The sequence below is a fragment of the Lygodium microphyllum genome, chromosome 28, assembly GCF_053477565.2.
Source record: "Lygodium microphyllum isolate KBCC chromosome 28, Lygodium_microphyllum_v1.1.10, whole genome shotgun sequence".
Taxonomy (NCBI): domain Eukaryota; kingdom Viridiplantae; phylum Streptophyta; class Polypodiopsida; order Schizaeales; family Lygodiaceae; genus Lygodium; species Lygodium microphyllum.
In genome coordinates, this window is record NC_141162.1 from 56,721,346 (window position 1) to 56,744,794 (window position 23,449).

At 39.8% G+C, this 23,449-nt stretch overlaps 1 protein-coding gene and 1 pseudogene across 1 annotated transcript; both read left to right on the top strand.

Annotated features, from left to right (window-relative positions):
• Window positions 1-8,954: 8,954 nt before the first annotated feature.
• LOC148011479 (importin subunit alpha-1b pseudogene) lies at window positions 8,955-17,819 on the top strand (annotated as a pseudogene).
• A 9-nt stretch (window positions 17,820-17,828) lies between these two features.
• Window positions 17,829-22,302, top strand: LOC148011480 (uncharacterized; the record flags this gene model as incomplete). Its single annotated transcript, XM_087670377.1, has 2 exons — window positions 17,829-17,858; window positions 21,709-22,302. Coding segments are annotated over exons 1-2 (624 nt in total), but the record flags the coding sequence as incomplete, so codon positions are not given.
• Window positions 22,303-23,449: the final 1,147 nt, after the last annotated feature.

Sequence of the window (23,449 nt, forward strand, 5' to 3'; positions counted from 1 at the left end):
TTCTCCTTCCCACTGATTAGATGAGCTTCTTCTCCCCTGATCTTTTATAGTAGCTTCTAGTCCCTTCCATCTTTAATTTCACCTTGCTTTTCTAAAGCCTTTTCTTTTACTTGACCTTCATTTCTTTTCATTTAGGTATTGGTCAACATGGCTAATATTTTTGCACTCTTAAGCATATAAATTTCCACATTTTCTTTATTTTGACCAAACAAGTTACCATCGCAAGGTGTATTCTCACAACCTTCAATGAAGAAATTAACTCGGTCATTCACCATCTAGTACCTTTTGTTTAAGCACAATGAATCAAGTGAATGTTCCATCTATAATTTTTTTCTCACCTTGATCACTACAAATCTAATGTATCTCCTCTTGTTGATTGTGATTACAATGTTTATTTCAAAGTTTGTGATTGGATGAATTCTTGTTTGTTAGAATTATCATTACTATTTATATAAGATGGTCTTTTACTTGAAATAATATCTAAAGGCTAAAAATATATTCGATGGTAATATTATGGATGATGATAAAATGCCTTAAAGATTAGAGAATGAAGTAATGAACAAAAGTAACAATAAATACTTAAGATATCAATTGATTTTTTTTTGAAATAATTTAGATTTTTTTATTTTGTAAAAGAAAAAACATATATTATATATGACACAATTCTATAATTAATATCCTCTATAAGATATATTCTTTTAAACAATGTGTGTGTGTGAATGATATGTGCTTTAAGGTTATCAAATGTTCAAAATTGGATGTGTGTGTGTGTGTGAGGATGTTTGTGTGTGCAAATCATATGTACTTTAAAGTTATCAAATGTTCAAACTTGGATGTGTGTGTGTGTGTGTGTGTGTGTGTGTGTGTGTGTGCACGCGCTTTAAGGTTATCAAATGTTCAAAGTTGGATTTGTTTCAAGTTGCATGCATGAATATTGTCTTTATCAGCAACTTAGAACTCATTTGAGGTGTAAGTTTTGAGTCTATGAAAGATATGCTAAACTTTAGGAGGGTGAAATGAGGGTTAGGAGGTGAGGGAATTACTAATACCATTAATTTTGCATATCTCAATCCACATATGTGTGGGCACATATATTTACAAAATATTTTTTGAAAAATCTCAAAGGTTTTGTAGTTTCATGGTGGATGTCATAGCTAAGAGTTTATTTATGTGTACAAATAGTTGTATAAACACATACACACATGCATGAGATTAAAAAGGCTTTGTAACTACTAAGCAATAGATTTTAAAACACTCTCTGAATATTACTTGAATTCACAAACAAATACATACACATGTACAAACTCTCTCTCTCTCTCACTCTCTCTCTAGCTATGTGCAAAAAAGACTTATGGTAAGATATATTTTTTCATAGATACTTACTATAATGAACCTAAAATGTCATGCCAACAAAAGTATTTTCTATAAGACTACTTCTCATAGACCCAATCATGCTTTATATATTTTGTACTAACTTGTTAGACATTCCTTGAAAGGAAGCTAGCCAAATGTAACATATATCTACCCTTAAATTTATCATCAAGACATGAAAAAAATTCTTGAAAAAATAAGTCAATATGAATGTAAAAGCAATGTACAATCAAAGCGGCCCAATAAAATCAAAGCATGCATTATCAGAACCATTGAGTATTGGTACTCTCACCTATCAACACATCTCTCTATCTCTCTCTCTCTCTCTCTCTCTTCTGAAAAATAGTATTAGTTGTAAAAAGTGAGCAGTATGCAATGTGCTAGCAAACAAGCATAAGGAAGGAGCCTAATTTTTTGGATTATTAGCCACAACATAATGTGTATGAAGCACTTGCATAATTGAATTTCCAAAAGGTTGAAACAATTGTATTGATTTATTATGTGAATCCACAAACTTGGCATGATTCCATGCAACTTGTAATGATAGCATAGGCTCCGTGGAAAAATGGCAAAATTTCTAGTTCACTCGCACCATAGGAAAATCATGCAATAAGAGATGACCAATCTTGTGGCCCAAAAGTGAATTGGATGCCCAAGAGAGACGGAAAAAACCTAACTCTAAAATTCATGTATTAAAAGGGTGAGAATGAATAGAGCAAGGTATTCGTGTGTATGAAAACTTTGTGAACTTGCTTTCTTACTTTTACCATGAGAGAGTGAGGGTGAGAGTGAGAGATTGAGAGCAAGAGAGTGAGAGAACGAGGGTGAGGGACTAAGAGGGTGAAGCTCTTCTTGTCATCTCTCTTAGCACTCTCTTGTATCCCCATGCTTCTCTTTCACATGTCGAGGTCATAGAGGGTTGAGAGTCAAATGGACACTCATTTGGATCATGGAGTGTGCAAAGTGCATCCTTCATGGGATTGAAGGACGGCCATGCCACTCATTATAAACAAATGGTTGCATTTGTGTGCAAGAGACTATGTGAGAGATAGTCATTGATTCTCATGCATCAAAGCTCTTGAAGGAATTAGAGTGTGTCAAACATGCCAATAAGTTGAGCTCATGTAGCACAACATTTTGGTTGTGTTGTTGTTGAGACCAAGGACACATCGACCATGAAGTCATCGTGTATTACACATTTGAAATAGGAGAGATGCAAAAAGGCCCACTATGAAATGCAAATATTTAATTAGGATTTGAATTCATTAATGAAGGGAGTAAATTTTATTGGTAGGAAGATTGCAATTTTTTGTTAGTAAGAATCATCTACTTTACTTTGTTTGTTTGATTTTATCTTTTTATTTTACAATTTAAAAAAGTTGGAATGGTTTTGGATTTATTCATGGTTGTCATTGGATTCAAGAAATCGTTGTATTTTCTAGAAGTCTAATTAGTGGTTAAGAATAGAGAAAGAAGTAAAAGAAAAAGAAGGAGCGAAAAGAAGAAGAAGGAGAGAAGGAGGAGGAGGAGGAGAAGGAGAAGGAGAAGGAGAATAAGCATAGGAATAACGAAAGAAGAAAAAGGAGAGAAAAAGAAGAAAACAAGAAAAAGAAGAAGAAACAGAAGAGGAAGGAGAGGAAGTAATAAAAGAAAGAGAGCAAAGTGTCAACAAAAGAGAAGAAGAAAAAGAAGAAGGAGGAGAAAAAGAGAAGAGGAGAAAAAGGAGAAGGTGGTGGAGGAGAAGAAGAAGAAGAAGAAGTAAAAGAAGTAGCAGCAGCAGCAAATGGCCATGGGGGCAGAGGGTGGGAGGGAAATTCTGCCTGGCCCAAAAAAAAACACCAAAATAGTTACCCCCCTTTGGTATTGTGCAAGATCTCCATCATTGCCTTGGCTATCAACCACCTTTGTCTCTTTGCCTGATACCACCCTTATTATCCATGGTGGTAGCCTGCACTCACCATTGCACCATGATAGTGTCCATAGAGCCTTACCTATCAATCCACTTGTCATCTCTCTTGTCTCACCCTTGTCTTATCATACCCATGCCTCAATGCCTTGTCAATTGCCGGTTGCCTAGCTATCGCCCTAAGCTCACCCTGTATAGGGCCACCATGGCCCAACATTCCCCTTCTCGCCTCCTTGCTAGGTGTTAGATGTATGATTACTTTGACAGTAGCCAAAGATTAGAGTTTATAGCAAATGGATATAAACAATGACTTCTTGCTGCAGGATGAATTGTAAGAAGAAATGTATATGCAACATCTAATAGGTTATGAGGATGTAGAGCATCCCACGTATGTGTGTATGTTAAAGAAAGTGCTCTATGGACTGAAGTAAGCACCTAGAGCATAGTTTGACAAGATCAGAGAGTATCTTGTCAAAATTGGCTTTTATGTTTCTAATCCTAATCACTCAATTTATGTGAGAAAGGGAGATGCAGGTTTGGTCATCATAGTCATCTATTGGATGACTGGATTTTTTTACATGTGGATGACTTGCCATGTGTGTGCATGTGCGTGTGCGTGTGCGTGTGTGTGTGTGTGTGTGTGTGTGTGTGTGTGTGTGTGTGTGTGTGTGTGTGTGTGTGTGTGTGTGTGTAATAGTACTAAAAAATTATGAAGTTGATATTTTTGCATCATTAAAATGTATTTTGAAAATTAAAATTATATGCTTATAACTATATATGCTCTACATGAATGGTATTCCTCTATATATAGTAGAGATTATAAAAGGGTGTTGCAAAAGAGTTGTACAATATGGAGGTTGACATATGTAGAATTGATAGATGATCCCATACAAAATGCTATTGATATGTGAATAAACATATTTGATAATATGTCACAAACATGTCATTATCAATTGTACAGATTATTTATTGCTCATGCCTTATGAATCCACACCCCATGTGAATGCACGCTTAACAGGACATCCTCAAGCCAACCATGCAAACCCACCCTTTCCATCTCATCATAGAATCTTCTAGAAGATACAACACATCATTGTTTGCATCATTGATGATGCCATCATGAAAATTTCTAAAAGATCTTTACCCATGCTCCAACACCTATAAAAGGAGGGCTCAAGGAGGGGCTAGCCATAGAGCTCCTTAGTGTTGCCAATGCCAGTCTTGGGATCTCAAGGAGTCGAGACCTCCAAATAAGTAACTTTGAGTCCCAATTCTAGTTCTTATCTAGTCATGGTATCTAGCCTTGTCTTATCTTCCATTATACTCATTTTTTCTTGTCACCTTGTAATCTCATAGTATGAACTATCTTGTATCTTGTTCATCTTTGTCAAGGAAGATCTTGTAATTCTGATATCTTGTATCCATACCTATCATCACAGATTCCGAGATCCTTCATATCCTATCAAGTCCTATTGTCTATACCTATGGTCCCAGATTGTGGGATTTTTTGTATCTTGTTATCATTGTACTTGTGCCCCTATGTGGGATTATCTTGAAATCAAATCTCACATCTAGTCTAGTCTCTCAAGAAAAATCTAGTACTCCCGTAATAGTTTGGCAAGACTACTTTCTAGCCCTATTGAGCACCATGTGGGTGACCCTTGAAAGAATGGTGACCTCCCTTCAAAACCTCCAATAACAAATTAAAGGCTTGAATGAACAATAAGCACAACTTCAAATAGAACATCTTATACATCTAGGCCCTGCACTTCAAGAGATGCAATACCAGATTTGACACTTACAAAATAGCAAAATAAGTGATCAAATGATTATGCATGTTTATCAACCCCCAACAAGAGAAACCAAGATTAGCATGTTAGAGAAGTTCAATGGTAGTCATTCAAAGTTCAGGAGATTCATACAACAAGTAAAGCTATGTATCTGCATGCAATTGGATAGGTATCCAGATGATACTTCCAAGGTGGGATTAATTGGGATTTTTCTTTGTGCTCAAACTTTATCATGGTGCACCTCAATCTTGGAAAAGAATATGCTAGTACTTCATAACTATGGGCATTTCTTGCAAGCTTACTTCCACATTTGGAGATGCAAACACCAGTTGAGTAGTATAAACGAAACATCATAAACTATGACAAGGTAACTGCCCGCCTCTACTTATGCATATTAATTTATGCAATTAATCTATGACCTCACTTGGCATGATGAGTATTTCATCAGCCAAATTAGATGGGGTATTTGAGATAACATCAAGGACCTCATGCTCACTATGCCTGAGGCAAGAACACTCAATGATTATATCATCATGGAAGCCATCCAAGAAGCCGTCCAATGTGATAATAGACTGTTCGAGAGGAAGCAAGAAAATCAAGAAGTATTAATCCCTTGCCAATAGAACCCAGTCCCAATCAGAGAAGAAATCAAGATTGAACCAATGGAAATAGATAATACTAGATTCTAGCCCTTGACCCCATAAGAAAACCAAAGATGAAGAGCGAATCATCTACGCCTATATTGTGAAACCCTAGATACATTGCCTAAATTTCCTAAATAAGAAGGAAAGAACCTCAAGAGTTGTTGCAACCATCCTCGTGAAGGAAAATGAGGATGTCGAGGTGTGAATGAGACCATACAACCAAACCTTGATATAAGAAAGGGTCTCTTGATCCCAACCACATCCATGGAAACTTTCCTTGTCACAATCTAGATGATCTTGCCAAGATAGACCATTTTCCTCAAAGCTTTCTCGACTTCTAGGCTTATGCATGTTTCATTGGTGATGGCTTAGTGAATAGATACCAGATTCTAGTACTCCAAAAGACTAATCATGCACCAGCTAAAGTCATGGATGGAAGACCTATAGCATCTCGAGATATTACCAAGGAAACCTGACTACTCATGGTAACTCTTGGTGATCATAAATCTCGTGTATGCTTTAATATCATATCTAGTCCCACAAATCCAATCATCCTTGGGATGCCTTGGCTAAAGAAACACAACCCAAAAATTGATTGGGTTAAGCAAAAGATTACACGTAATGAAAATCAGGGAAAGTCAGTATATCTAGGAGCCAAAGCCTTTATGCACATAGTAAGGCAGGAACCGACCTACATGATATATTATATACTAGCTCAAGAATCTAGTAAGGATAAGTGAAGCTACCAAGCCATTATCAAGAATTTCAAGATGTCTTTGAAAAAAAGAATGTAGATCTCTTGCTCGAACACCGACCATATGATTGTTCTTTTGAACTCCATGAGGGGGACTCAACTACCTTCTGGATCCATCTATAGGCTATTTCCTGATGAACCACACAAGAACATCTACGAGAGCTTAGCCAAGGGGTTCATTAAGCACTCAAAGTCTCGTGGTAGAGCCCCAATTCTATTCATGAAGAAGAAAGACGAGTCGCTTTGAATGTTTGTGGTTTATCGACAACTCAACAAGATAATAGTCAAGGATCGATACCATTTTTTGTTTTGATACTAGAGCTTTTGGAACGCCTTGGAAAATCCTAGAACTTCACAAAGATTCATCTATGAGGGGCTTACAATCTTGCACGGATCATAGAAGGGGACGAATGGAAGACAACCTTCCACACAACGTATGGTCACTTGGAGTATGTTGTTATGCCATTAGGTCTCACAATGTTCTTGTAGTGTTCCAACATATGATAAATGATATCTTCCAAGAGTATCCATATCATTTTATAGTAATATACTTGGATGATATCTTGATATTCTCAAAAGATCCAAAGGAGCATGAGCACCATGCAAAATTAGTTTTGAAAAAGCTCAAAGAAAAAGGACTATATGCAAAACTTGAGAAGTGTTTCTTCCATCAGACATAAGTGGACTTCTTTGAATACCATGTCTCCTAGAGAGGAATCTTTATGGACCCCAAGAAGATCGAGACTATTCTTGACTAGCAGACACCCACGTGTCTGTGATGTCCAATGCTTTCTTGACTTTACCAACTTCTACATTATATTTATCAAGGATTACTCAAAGATAGTCATACACCAAACTCAGAGGAAACAAGTTCTCATGGACCCCAAAAGCCGAGACGGCCTTGTAGACCCTAAAGACTACTTTTACCACCACTGCCCCAATCCTACTCCACCTAGATCCTACCAAGCCATTTTTCTTGGAGACCGATGCATCAAACTCTTCATGCATTGAAACCAAGATCCATATGTCTTCTTTAATTTCCTCTTCACAACCTCCACATGCCATCTCCTGAATGCATTTTTTCTGTATATTACTTTGTTTTATTTTCTAAATTTGTGTTCCAATGATAGTATAGTCTCTTGCATCCCCTTAGACCAATACAACCTTCACCAACTTCCAACTTCTAACTTTAAAGCTTGAAGTGCAAGCTAACATGATCCACCGATAGGGCAAACATGCTACAAAATCTCGTGACAAGAAGAATTTTCATGCTACTTGTCTTTGAAATCCATGACTTGTGCTTTCAGTTGATAATTTTGACAAATGTTGAAATGCAATGTGCCCTATCAAGAATATGCTACAAAATAGAACTTCATGCCCATCCATTCATGATTTGAGAAATATACAATGATGGATCCATGATATGCAATCAATCAAGCTATGCTTCACATAAAATAATGTATGCACTGAAGAAATTGTGCCTAGCCTATTAACATGTGCTCCTGTGTCATGCAAAATCCAAACACAATTCCTTGATTATTTAAGATCCTTATCCTCACCTCTCAACACTCAGCAAGAAAATATTGTACTCCACTCCACTCAACCAAATTCTCACAATCGCTCAAGAAATGATGGTCCATAGGATGTCGATCAAGAAAACCACCCATATCGCAACTGCTGGCGTCCTTCATGACCCTCAAACTCACCCAACCACCTTACCACTTAACCAAATCTCCTAATCTAGCGATGAATATCCTAACTCTCGTGCGTGCAAGAAACAATGAGTGCTCAATGAAAGGTGCTCTCTCAAGTGCATGTGCAGCTAACATTTACTGTATATAGCTATAGTGGGCCACCTCATGTTGTGCTAGTGCTCAATGATGGTGCAAAAACGTTCATAAATCCAAACCATGGCATGGAAATATTTGGAAAAATCAGGAGATGAACCCTGAGTGTAGTGTATCGACAACTGCTACATTGTCTTGATGATGTGCATCCACTACTGTGAAGCCACTTTGGAGTATCCTGATTTTGTCACTTTTCACGTTTGTTCTTAAAAGTTGTTGGTGTTACAAAATATTTAGAGACATGTTATCTTTTACATGTTAAAACAAAGAAACCTGGTTTGGAAATAGAACTTTTTGTGGCCAACACAATTGTGGACATGTGTGGTAAATGCCAATTTCTTGCAGAAGCACGGCAAGTGTTTGATAGGATTCCTATGAAAATTGAAAGTTCGTGGAATGCATTCACCACAGCATATGCTGAACATGGATTTTGTGAAGAAACATTGATGTGTTTAAAAGAAATGAAGCTCACAGGCTAGCAACTTCATTTGGAACTAATGAAAGAGAGGATTGGAAGAGAGGTCTATGTAGATCTAGATGGAATTGCATGGAATGCACTGATTGCATGATATGTTGAACATGGGCTTAAAGAGGAAGCATTGAATTGTCTTCCGCATGAAATGGACCTTGAGAGGTCTTACTATGCGTGTTACCACATTTGTTTGCAGCTTGAAAGCTTGTGGCACTTTTGATGTCTCTATTTTGGAGATGCTGGAATGTGTGTTTGAGGTGAAAGCCAACAATGGTGGCATTTTCCTTGGTGGTGAATATTTCAACAATGCACTGATTAAGCATTTTGTTCAAGAGTTCAACAAGCAAGAAGGCATGGTCATCACAAAAGATAACCTTGCTCTTCAAAGGTTGTGTGAGGCTACTGAAAAAGGTAAAGTTGAGCTCTCTACTTCCATGAAAACAGACATACAATTTCCCTTTCTTATGGCTCACGCAACTAGTCCGAAGCATTTCAACCTCACCCTAACATGATCCAAGCTTGAGGCCCTGGTGATGGACCTGATTGAAAGAACTCGCAAACTATGCAATGATTGTCTAGCAAAAGGAGGGTTGAAACCTAGTGAGCTAGATGAAGTACTCTTGGTTGGGGAAGTGACCCAAATGCCTAGGGTTTGTGATTTTGTAGCCAATATATCTAGTAAAGATCCAAACAAAAATGTTAAAAGGTGGATGAAGCTATTGCCATGGGCGCTTCCATTGAAGCAGGGTTCTTCGAGAGGTCAAAGTTATCTTACTTTTAGATGTGCCACCTCTATCTTGTTTTAAAAATGCTCGACAAGGTTTTGGGTAGGACGAGGAGGATTTTTTTTAAAAAGGAAGATCAGCACTAAAAAGGAAGGGTACCTTTCTTTCTATTTTCTCCCTCACGTAGAGGACAACATTGGAAGGGTGGTCGTCGAGCATGAAATTATGGTGCCCTGAGTGGAGCTTAGCTATCAAGAATTAATTTGGAAAACTCCTCGAGTTTGTGTTATCGTCACGTTGAATTATGTAATTCGATGATGTTGAAGTTGAAGTATTGGAGTCGTCTACTTATTTCTAGGAACTGGAGGTTGAGCACATACTCATAACCCTCTTCCTCATTGTTGATATAGTCCAAGCTATGGCTATGACCAAAGTCCAAGTAGTTGAAGTCCTGCAGGTTATGATCATAGTGCTACATCATCGGCAGATGAATGAAAGGAGTTTCAATCAGCATTCTGTGGTCGATAGCCAATGCATGACTGATATTATTGGAATTGAAGAAGGGAAAGGATAGCAGACTTTGAAAAGAAATCTCACCGAGAAGCCTACACACAATCAAAACAAAGAAAAAGAAATTTTCTTTTTAGCAAACAAGAAGACATCCTCTACGTTAGTGAGAAGACAAAGCTAAAAGCCAAAGTCTGAAGATCAGAGAAAAAGAAGAAGAAGCTGACATGAGCTCGAGAGGGTGGAAGATTACAATGGAAGCAGAGGGCTCGAGAATACATCAAATGGGAAACCAAAGATTGATGTGGCGATGGACATGTAATAGTTATTGTCTGTTCACTGAGACCAAAAGCACGAACACCATTAACACTTAAAGGAGAAGCTGCGAATTTAGCACTGATGATAGGTGCCTTTGTTGGTTTGTATCCAGCCTCATGCCTAGAGAACTGAATGGGTCCAGTCAAACTAGTTTAATTGGTTGATCAGAAGGCAAGCAGATAGATGGTCTATGCAGGATGTGGTGTAATAACAGTTTTGCAACTCTGCCATGTGTGTGATGTTCATTTGAAACAACAAGAGGCTCATGCATCCTCCTGCCCCATAAGCATCATGCATTCATTGAATCATGAAGGCATCAACTAGCTAGTAGTTTTTTTTTTGCAACCTCTGGGACAAGAAACTTCAGAAACATGGAAATCCAAACATTGTCATGGTAGTTATCAGGGAATAAAATAGATTTGAATGCTTCAAGAGTTGTTGCAATAAAAAATGCTTCAAGTTGAAGCATGATAATCGTGTGACTACAGTGGACTACTAAGATATGTGCACTGTAGTCAAAGAGTTGGAGTGCACATCATGGAGTGTGACTACAACTCTGAATTGCATTTAGAATTTGTTCCTAGCATTGAGTAGCCAGACAAATTGGAATTTGGGTAAACAACTTTTGTGAATCAAATCGTTTTGAGTTCTTTGAGTGTTTTCTTTCTTCGTGCTTGTGATCTCCAGTAAAAATGGGGGCCCACCGGTGCCTTCTGGTAATTGAACCGCAAGACGAGAATCCTCAATTTGTCTAGATGTCATGCCACTACACGTCCACCACTGCAAACCTGAGGGCATAGTTTTTTTCTAAGAATTTGAAAACATTAATTGGCATCATTAGGAATTTGTTTTCTGTTGTGTGTGTCTTTTGTGTTTTCATTTTGCATGACGCATGAGCACATGTAATTAGGCTAGGCACATTCTTTTCAATGCATTCATAATTTTTGTGTGGACATTGTTTGATTGATTGCATCGCATGGATCTAACATGAAGTTCTATTTCAAAGAATATTTTCTTGTTAGGGTAGAATGCATGAATTAAGGTGGGAAGTGATGACAGTGAAGCTTCTTTGAATACGGTTCTTGCTAGCATGGGAGTGAAGGAAAGAAATGGGAGAAACATTTGAATCTTGCAGAACCCCACAACAGACTTGGACATTGGCTTGCATTTTTTTGTTAAATGGTTTCCCTTTTGTTTTATGAGTTAAGATTAAAAGTGATTTATATTGTGATGGATGTTGTACCACTTTCAAAGCAAGAGCAGAGCATGAACTTGGATGCTTCTTTCAGTCAACAGTTGAATGTATCAACAAAGTCTAATGAGGCACCACTACATCGTGTGGTCAAGTTTAACATCAATTGAAGCTAGAATTTCTATGTGGTAGTCTCCCGGCGGTTAACACTGACAATGATGCTATAACTTGTAGAATATCATCACGCTCAAATGCAACAAATGTTTCTGCCATAATGCTCCAAAATGGGAGGAACATTGCATACCGCTACAAGATGCTCCCTTCATAAAGAGTCTTAAACACTCTTCTCTTGTCATGGCAATTCATGGGAAATGATGTTTTGACGAAAGGAAATGCCAATGACTCTAGGAAAAGCTTGAATGCAGGTAGAGGAGGTTCACAAAAAGATGATAATCACAGGTTTTGGAATTCTTTTTATCCCTCACTTTACAAGTCTAGTATGAATGGAAGATTAAAGGGACATGATAACGATAGGAGAGAATAGCTTTTCGTAAATAAATCCTTAGCTTTAATAAGAAAATCTACAAGCTTTTTGGACCATGTGTGGAGGAGATATGCGATTGTAGAAGAGAGTGAAAAAGGAGGAGAGGATGATAACTAAGAAGAACCAACATGGCTTCCACCGGGAGGGGAGGACATGATATGTTCTCCTCTATGCTGAATTATGGGGGATATCATGTTCACATTTTGTTCTCTCTCATCATTCATGGAGTGTATGATGGCTACATGAATAGAAGGAGGAAGTTGATGTGAAGGAAGTCGAGAAAGACCCAGAGTTGATTCACCATATGTGTGCAACAGAAGTTGATTGCGTGATAAAGGGAGGAAGATAAGCTCAAGGAGGTGATCTCACAGGTCTAGGGGGAGTCAATTGTCACTGATCAAGAGAGCAACAAGAATAAAGCTGCTTCTGATGACAGGACTGACAAGATGGCAATAATTGAGGGCTTTACTCTCATGCTTATGGCACCAGAGTGAATGCCTGTTGAAGCAGGAAGCGTAATACAAAGAGGATAGGAGGAAGAGAGTGTTTCCTTTCGTCATCACTTGTAGTTCCAACACTTGGCTGATCTTGATGTGCATGTTCCTCTTCCTTGATACTCTAGAGGGTCACTGATTCACCTTCATTCCGTGATCATGAGGCACCAAAGTGCTTAAGGGAAGGATTTGATGATGAAGTAGGAGATTTGGAGGTAGTTGTCACCTCATGGTGTTGCCTTGAATATGATTGTGGAATAACCTAGAATGGAGGTTAGCTTTTGCAAGATTAATGCAAGGATTTTTGTAGTTGACAACAACAATATCAATTGTAAGGAAGCTTATAAGGGAGTTCAATGATTGAAGTTTATCTTTTCTAGGAGTCTATGACTACGCTATTGTTATTGGTGGCAATAGCATGAAACTTCAGACCCATTATCATTCTCGACTATAGTAACCTTGGCTAATATTGCATCTTTCTTGGTGGGCAACAAGGAGGGCACTGCTCCTAACAAACAAAGGTTTATCTTTAGCTGACAAGCCTTTAGCTTGGCTTCTTAGACCTCTCATGATGTTTTATGGAGGGTTTAAGAAGCTCCTTTCTACCAGTGGTATTGTCAACCTTGGTGTAAATATTGCATGGAAGAAGAAGATACTAAAGTAATGCAAGAGAAGATGGGTATTCTTAATGCTGCAAATTTGATCATTTATGTATCAACATATGTGAAAGCACCTTGTTTTGGTTCTTGTTCCATAGAGCACCAAAGAAGATTTGCATGAATTTGTTGACGTATATGGAGGTCCAAGCTTTATGATTGGAGGAGCGCGTCTTTTCGACAATTTGTGCCTTGAAGGGAACATAAATCTATGTTGGCTTCATCTTCTTATTCAAACAAAATTTATCCTTAGCTCATGAACTTACTTTGAGAATTCTTCTTGCATCTAAACTTCTTCTTCTCTATGAATTTGCCTTGAGTTAAGCACTCTTCATCATCTTTTGCTCCCATCTTTCTAAGCGTCCCTGCAGTGAGTGACTTTCACAAATCCCCATGTGAATTCCATGTGACAATGTGAAGTACTCGTGAACCCGTAATCCCTATGATGTGCAAGAATCTTAGCATGAAAAGTTACATATTCCACAATGTTTAGCAACTATCAAGGAACTCCAATTCCAACTTGTCCAAAAATATACCAAACTCGACCAAGGTCATCAAGTTTCCACACTCAAAAAATCCAAGAAAAATGACTAAAACAAATCCTAAGCCAATAAACATGGAAAATCCAAATACAAAACAATAAAGAAAACAATCACACAAATGACTAAGCTAGCAAAAATCCAACCTATCTACACTTTTCCTAGGGGTTTTGCATTTTCATGAAGATGCTTGACACTGCTTCCCTTCTAGCTTAGAGATCACATAAATCCTGCCATTCATTTGAGGTTGTAAAGCATATAGAAAACTATATGTTTATGTATGAAGCTCAAGGTGAACTGACCCTCAAGCATAATTAACACAATTCACCCTACCAGGTAAACACTCTGGTCTTGCAAAGGATCTATGAGACCATCATTAGATGTGTGTGGATCTTATCCCTATGAAATTGTGTCCAGTAAATGGTAGCCCACAATACCCATTAAATAGTGATTAAATATAAAATAAATATTTATTTCATAAGTTTTCTACCACACAAGAACTTTTATCCAAAACTGCATTTTCTCGTTGGATAGTAGGGATTCATATCATTGTAGCTTTCTAACTCTCATCCAAGTTGACATGGAGTACAACATTAATTTCTAAATTAGAAGGGTTATAGAGAGAAGAACCATTTGAAGATTTAATCTAGGAAACTGATTGATATTTTTTATGTTGTTGGTCATATACATACATAGCACAGATGCACAAACACACGTATGTGTGTATCATGTGATTACGTGTGGCTAGCTTCTCTATCCTACACCACGTTGTCTTATTTTAAAACTATCAATGTGTACCATACATATCTATAATATGTGTATATAACTATGAGGCTAAGGGGATTTATGATGAAAAGTACATGTTCCCCCACCTATTCTTGCATGGATAAGGCTGTTGACAGTCACCCACCTAGTTATCTATATAGAATGAAGGTAGCGCAAATAATAATTCACATATATTATCAATTGGGAAAATGTAATTAGAACTTGGTGGTAAAAGTCATGTTCTAGTCCTAATTCTTTATTATGTTAAATTATCACATGTATGATCATATTGGCAACTCCCAACTCATCGTATGTGCAACACTTGAATATAAAACACATTTTGAGATTTGAGAGGTGAGGAGACAGTCAAAGGAAGGGAGCAAGGAAAATGAACCATACCATTAATTTTGCATATATCAATCTATATGCCTCCATATTCTATATGTTTTCATAAAATTATTTTTTGAGTGATCTTTAAAAAAAAAATAGAATATCAAAATCATGCTTTAATTGTTATTAAAAATATACCTGCTTATGTACTCTTAAAAATGCTCCCCACACAAAGATTCAAACTTGCAAGAAATGGAGCCCCTATCAAACCCATGCATTGTAGAGATATCAAGCATAGGTATAGAATGATGACTTGAATGTTATTCTAATGAGTGCATTATGCTCCTACAAAGATGTGTGTGTGTGCACGCGTGAGTACGTGTGTGCAAATCATATGTGCTTTAAGGTTATCAAATTCTGAAAGTTGGATTTGTTTTAAGTTGCATCCATGAATATTGTCTTTGTCAACAACTTAGAATTCATTTTAGATGTATGTTTTGAGTTTATAAAATATGTGCTAAGCTTTAAGAGGGTGAAATGAGGGTCACCAGGTAAGAGAATTACATGTACCATTTATTTTGCATATCTCAATCCACATATGTGTGTGCACATATATTTAAACAAATATTTTTTGGAAAATCTCAAAGATTTTGTAGTTTCATGGATGTTATATCTAAGATTTTATTTATGTGTACCAATAGGATTTCTATAAACACATGCACACATGCATGAGATTAAAAAAGCTTTGTAACTAGAAGCAATAGATTTTAAAACACACTCTTAATATCACTTGAATTCACACACACACACACACACACACAAACATGCATAGACATGCTAGTGGTTGAGGTGGAATTGAGCCAAACAGTGATGGTTCGAGGGATAGCTGATTAGACAATTGTGTCTCTAAGGGTAACTACGTAGTCTGATCTGTGTGTCCAGTGCTGCTTTGGGATATTGAGGGTGGCTCTAGTGGCATAGATGGTGCATTGTTTTCCTCTTACACAGCGAGTGCCAAGCTCTTTAAACTTAGATGATTCCGAGGTATCAAGCTCCTACATTGGTTGATAGATTGGTTGGGGTTTTTTTTACTGAAATCATCACGGGTTCTGTAGGCTTTGCAGCTTGGGATTCCTGGGTGTTCACTGCATTAGCAAGGGTGGGGCTTCCTGGAGATGGGGTGGCAAGCGATGGTCGTGGTTGGGCTATGCTCCTAGGATCTCCCTTCTTTGGCACCCATATCCATGTGTTGCCTTCGTAGTATCCTTGGGGATCTATCGTGGCTTGATTGTGCACGTATATCGATAGCATCATGTCAATCTCTTAGAGTTCAGGACAGGAAGAACAGGGTGGGGGGGTCAATGCTTGATGGAGGGAGCGAATGGAAAGTGATGATAGGAAGACATCGGACTGAGATGGCGGACTGAGGAGCAACAAAGCTACTGCAATACGAGAGGGGATTGAACACAATAGTCAGTCGCGGACAAAGGAGACGGTGAAGCTAGAGCAAGGCAGAAGACAGACATGGAGGTGACAAAGACAAAGCTGAAGCGATGACAACGAAGGAGAGGATGGCAGGAACGAGAAGAGGACTGGAAGCATTAGCGAGCTCTAGATGACGAAAGAGAAGCCGAAGATAGACGGGAAACGATGGAGGGTTTGCCGTCAACGAATTCGATGGAAGTTCGATGGAGTAAGAGGGAGGCTGTGCTCGACTATCATGATGATCATGCCCTTTGAAACTGCTATAGCGAATCCTTACTTCTATGGCATAGAGAGAATTGTTATTAGTACATGTGGCAACAACTAGCATCGACATCATTGATCTGTGATTAGAGAAAGGAGAGAAGTGCAAAATCAACTGCAAGAGGACATCCTGCAGCCATACAGCAGAAGAGCTCAATCAAGTTGACCCATGAAGTCGATGCGATGATCCTTTTGTTTTGGAGGCCTTTCATGGTGCTGCTTGACTACAAGCTGATACGACCAAGGGATATCACGGAGAAGACAGTATGCCTGGAACGTATGGACCGATTGATACTGCAGAACGAGAAGATCCTTCGATTATTGGTCCACAAAAACCCTTTCTGGCTCGTATGATATGCAATAAACGACTTATAGAAAATGCAGATGACAGAGATGTTCGTCATATCGAATTTGACCTTAAAAGTTCTGGCTTGAATAATACCTCTGGAGAGACCTCTCTGATGGCACAAATGATAAAATTCAGGCAGTTATAGAAGCTGGTGTTTGCCCGAGGCTTGTTGCATTGCTTCTGCATCCATCTCCATTGGTCCTCATCCCTGCGTTACGAACAGTGGGCAATATTGTCACAGGGGATGATGCACAGACACAGTATCTTCTCAACCACAATGTACTTCCCTGCCTTCTAAATTTGCTCACTTACAACCACAAAAGAAGCATAAAAAAGGAAGCATGTCGGACCATATCAAATATAACTGCTGGGAACAAAGAGAAAATTCAGGCCGTTATTGATGCAAACATCATCCCTTCTCTTGTATCATTGCTTGGTACAGCAGAATTTGAGATTAAAAAAGAGGCAGCTTGGGCTATATCAAATGCTACATCGGGTGGTACACACGAACAGATAAAGTACCTTATAAGCCAAGGTTGCATCAAGCCATTGTGTGATCTATTGACCTGTTCGGATCCTCGAATTGTGACGGTGTGTTTGGAAGGATTAGAAAACATATTGAGGGTTGGGGAAGCCGAGAAGGACCTTGGTAATATAGGTGGCATCGATTTGTATGCTCAGTATATTGATAAAGTAGAAGGCGTTGAAAAGATTGAGACTTTACAGACCCATGACAATTCTGACATTTATGAGAAGGCATTGAAGCTCTTGGAAACATACTGACTGGATGAGGAGGAAGATGAGAACGTTGCTTCTGATAAATTACAGCTGCTTCACTACAAGGGATCGGGCTCATACCCGCGCTCCTAGCCGCACAAAATGACTTGGGAAAAAAAGTGTCGGGCCCGTGTAATAGCGCGTGTATCATCGCGGCCGGAGACATGCGTGTAAAAGCGCGTGTACAGTGACAGTCAGTCGCGCGAATACACGACCCCATACACGCGTTCTGCGCAGTTTTGCTGCAAATTTACACGCGAATCTAACAGACTATCCGCGCAAATATACGCGATTTTGACAGATGACACGCGCTTATACACGCGATTACAGAGGGAAAAAAAAATCCAGAGAGTGCTTTTGGGTGCCTGGATGCTGTTCCAGCATCCAGCCACCCAAAGGCACTCTCTGGATTTTTTTTTGGTGCATTGCACCATAAAAAAAGAGCGATTTAGATTTCAAGACACGAATCAAGACTCACTCTCTATGAATACACGATTCAATATTACTATCTAAAACTTAATACACGACTCAAGACTCACGATTCAATACATTGTCAATACATGACACATTTGTGTACAAGGGAGTCCATATGTCAAAATAGCCCATGGCTTCAGTTACAAATTTTTTTTGTACAACCACATCCTACAGTATTCTGAAAGCTAATCAGAGGATGATGAGGACCCTGTGCTCTCTCCATGATCAGAGGAGCTCGCATCGGTATATTCCGATGAGTGGTGCTCGCCTCCACCAGGAGTAGTGGCACGAACATCAGCAGTGGCGGCTGGATCATCAGGGGCAGGAGCATCAGCAGCTTGTGCCTATTCAAGAAATATACCATATGTAAGTATACATATATATGCAATTAAATAAACCGAAATCATTCATTTAGAGTTTTCAAGTACCTGTCGACCGTATGGTCTCATGGCCGCGTCAAACTGCGCATCCGTAATACGTCCCTCGTTTCTGAAGATGGCCCACGTGTCACGTCTGCTATTGCGGCGAGCATACCCAGTCTCGTGGGCTGTGGGCCTCCTCCCCATAACCCGTCGCTGTAACATAATCAAGATAGTTTGTAAGATCAAAATAATCATAGAATCAATGAATTTGGCAAACAATCAAATAAAGAGGCAAGTTACTTACGAACTCTGCCTCCCACGACTCGACGCCACCAGATCCGAAATGCGACGATCCAATGGTCTCCATCTGGATCCGTCGTGCCTCCACATGCTGCCTGCTCTTCACGCCTCCCTCTGCGCGCTTCTTTGCCTCCTTCCACTCGCGTTTGTGGGCAGTGGCAGGTTTCTCACAAGGATAGCCACCCGCAGCTACATTCACCCCATCATCGTACGCGAGTTTCTTAAGGTGAGATCTTTTATTACTTAAGATCTCCCTTATTCGCATCCTTCCCCATACATCCGAGAATGTCGCTCGTGGGGGATTGGGGTACCGACTATGTACACTATCTAGGACCTCCCTAACTAACCGGCTATCCTGATCTTTAAATTTTACAAAACAGTTTCTATACATGTTTGAAACTACCCCCCGCATATACTCCATCACCTCTTTCCCTCTCGCATCCATGACTACCCTGCCCCTATCCGTAACATCATAGAAAATCTCTCCCTCCACCTCTCTCGCCTCCTCCGACTCCTCACTGTCTCCTCGTACATGCCTCCCTCCATGCCCTCTCTCACCGCGTGCCCTACTACCCCCCCCACCAAAGCACCCGCCGCATCCTCCACTCCCGCTCTCTTTACTGCGGCGTCGGCTCTCATCTGTACTGCGGGAGTAGCCATGACTAGGGGTGGCTGCACGTGACTGTGTACGTGACTGTGGCTGTGAGGGAGCACATGATGGTGGCCGTGAGCCCTCACGTGACGGTACAGAGGAGGGTGTGCGTGAGTGTGTCCGTGCAGGGGTGTGTCTCCTCGGTGAGCGTGTATACGCAGGGGTACGTCTCGCCGGACTCGCAGGCGTAGACGGTAGTGGAGAGGCTTGTGTACTTGGGGGCGCGGTGTGACCTGGGAATCTAGGAGGAGGATGGGCATACATATACTCTGTCAGCTCCACTAGATTAGGATGGCGCCCAAAATGGTTTATCATCTCCATCATCCAAGTGGCGTATGCCCACGGATCGGAGGAAGAGCCTGGATCCATGAAGAATCTGCAAAGCGTCGAAATTCCGCCTCAATGAACCAAGCAAAACATGCATATAAAAAATAAACATATCTCCTACAATATATCTCCTCAATATATCTCCTACAATATATAACCTACAACATATATCTACCATTCTAGAAAATAAACATATCTCTTACAATACCAAACATCGAATTAGTAGAAGATCATAAGCCAAAAGAAGAAGTTCATTTCGAATTAGTGACGAAATTCATGAAAAACAAAAACTCTTTCCTCTATCTTGACGGACATTGTCCATCAAGGGAGAAATGACTAAACACATACACAAGGGTTCCTTCTTCTCTCTTTCCTCTATCTTGACGGATGTCGTTTGTCAAGAAATAAATAGTTAAGCACATATACAATGTGTGTGAATTCTATCCTCTGTCGCTTTCAAGTACACATAGCACGGGTGGAAAGAAAGAAAGCGACAGATTTGCCAAAACAAACAAACGACAACCAACCTCTTTGAAAAGTCTTTGAAAAGTGAGTTCGTTGATTCTTGCTTCTCTCTCCCTTTCTGTGTTGTCTGCACCCTTTGCTTCTTTTGGGTAGTCCAAGAGGGAGAAGGCTGGTTGGAAGAGGCAGGTTCGGGGGTTTGGAAGAGCTGGAGGCAGAGGTACTGTAGCGACAAAGAAAGAAGAAGAAGAAGTGTTTTGAAAGAGGGCTTTTGAAAGAAAGAAAGCGACGCGTGCGGTAGTTAAACGCAAAAAGCACGCGTGTAAAAGCGAGTGTAAAAGCGCAGCAGAATAAATTGTACACGGGTCCATACACGCGATTTCACACAGTGCCTGTACATGCGACACAGAGACTGTTTATACTTTTTTTAAAAACTGATTGTTCTTGTGTATCCATTGTTTTGTGCATAGGATGTGTATGATTTCACTAAAAACTGATCCTACTTCTGTATTGGTTATTTTGGACATAGCATGTCATCATCCTCTTCAAGCAGTTCTGGTGAGGATGAGACAATGCGTCATCGTGATCGCGACGTGTGGCTGGCACAAAGGATCAAGTGTACGTGTAATCGATGTCAAGGGTGCATTGTACGAGCGCGTCGAATTACATTGAATCACATCTCGATGTATGGAGAATGGATTCAAACAGGTTTAGAGGTGAGAAGATGTGAATTGAAAGTATTAAAATAACTCATGGTGTGCAAATTAATGGAGCGCGTTGTAATATATATACTGTGATTGAAGCAGGATGCAGTACCACACCCTAACATGGTGCCATACGCACGGCGAGAGCATGCAAAGCGTCGACGAGATGATGCTGGAGCTTCGGGATCTGTTGTCGGAGATGAGTGGGAAAGGGATGACAATAGCCCTGCACCCCACGAAGTTGTGGAAGAGGAAGTGTTTGATGACATGGTGCGGAATCTTTTTAGGGATGATCGCAAAGGTGTGGACGACAATGATATGGAACAAGAGCATCTCTACAACGCTTCATCGACACCGGTTTTTGAAGGGTGCACATTCTCTATTTTACGTGCTTCACTTGAACTGCTCAATATACAAACAGTTTATGGATGGAGCAATGCAAGTCTTGACGCATTATTGAAGTAAGCATTGTAACTTGCAAATTTGAGTTAGTGGTTTTTGGTTTACAGTATAGGGTTTAGGGTTATGGGCTAATTGATGATATTGGATGCAGGCTATTATCAAACATGCTTCCAAAGGGGAATAGACTACCCACCTCAAGAGACAAAGCGACGCGCTATGTGACATCTCTTGGAGGATTGGATTATGATCGCATATATGCATGCGTCAATGATTGCATTCTCTTTCGTGGGACACATAAGGAGGCTCGACAGTGTCCCACTTGTGGTGAAGCAAGGTATAGAACAGATGTGAAGAGTTTTGATGTACCTCGTAAAGTCTTGCGACACTTTCCTATAATTCCTCGCATCAAACACATGTTCAAGTGCAAATCCATAGCAGAGCTCATGTCATGGCATTCCTCGCATCGATCGGATGATGGCATGTGGAGAATTCCTGCAGACACTCCTGCTTGGAAGCATATTCAAGATGAGTGGCCCAGCTTTAAATCAGAGCCCAGAAACTTGAGACTTGGCCTAGGTATGGATGGAGTGAATCCGTTTGGTTTCAAGAGCACCGCATACAGCGTGTGGCCGGTTGTGTTGGTGAATTACAACCTTCCACCATCAATGGCGATCAAGAAGGGACATCTTATGTTATCCCTTCTGATTCCAGGGAAACATAAAGTCAAGCATATGGATGTTTATCTTGAACCGTTGATTGATGAGTTGGAGGAACTATGGAGAGGTGTTGCGGTAGTGGACATTAGTAGGCCTCCCTCCTCTCGACACTTCGACTTAAAAGCAGTGTTGATGTGGACAATGCATGACTTTCCAGGATACAGCGATTGTTCTGGTAAGAATTCTAACTACCTCCCGACTCTAATACTACTAGCTATATCAATTATAACTATTGACTTTATTATTCTAACTTTTTTTTTATTTTAACAGGTTTGAGGACATCGGGTAAACATGCATGTCCTATATGTGGCCCTTCATTGGTACATGAGTATGCTGATGGTTTGTGTAAGACCATATTCGATAATCATCATCGATTTCTCCCATCAGATTACCCTAAATATGCTCCTAGTAAGAGGAACATTCATCCACAGACACTTCGTGCAAAAGATTGGAAGCGTATTTGGGAGTCTTCAAATGTTCTTCCTCCAGATGGCATGAACAGGTACATCTCCATTGTTTTCAATCTTGTTTTGTGTAGTCTCTAAAGTTGGAATAAAGATGACAGTCTGCAATCCCTTGTGTAGGTACTCCATTTTTTTCCGGCTACCATATTGGACCCATCTCAAGATCAACCATCTTCTTGATCCCATGCACATCTTCAAGAATGTGGAATCTAGTATTTGGGAACATGTTATTGGTAAAAGAGACAATGTTAGCGTACGGGAGGACTTGCAGGTCGCAGGACGTATGCGTCAAGCTTGGCCACGAGAGGAGGGTGGGCACGTTCGTCTTCCGCCTGCTCCCTGGATTATATCAAAGAAGGAGGAGAAGCAGGTAAAGCAAGCCATCACCACTTTGCGTACTCCCACTGGATGCATGAGATCGTTGAAGGGAGCGTTTACAACCACTAAGAAAAGAGGGGTTGAGCAACTACATGGGTTGAAGTCCCACGATTGGCACAAGATGCTCCAAGTAAGTGTTTTCCAATTATTGTAGGTTGAAATTAAATTTTGTAATGCCCTAACCCAAATATACATGTGCTCTTATGTGCGCAGTTCATACTACCTACTAGCATCGACCATTGTGCAGACAGGAGTTTGAAAAGATGTATTTATAAGATGGGCGAGCTTGTGAGGTATGTAAATCCCATGTAAGATCACCCTTCATTATACCTTGCAAAATGAATGTGCATGAGGTATAACGTACTGTGCATTTATTTTTCAGATATGTTAGTTCCAAAGCAATTGATCCAGCCACATTGGATGATGCGCGTGTTATGGCAGTGGAGGTGGTTTGTATGGTAGAGGAGACTTTTCCGCGAACC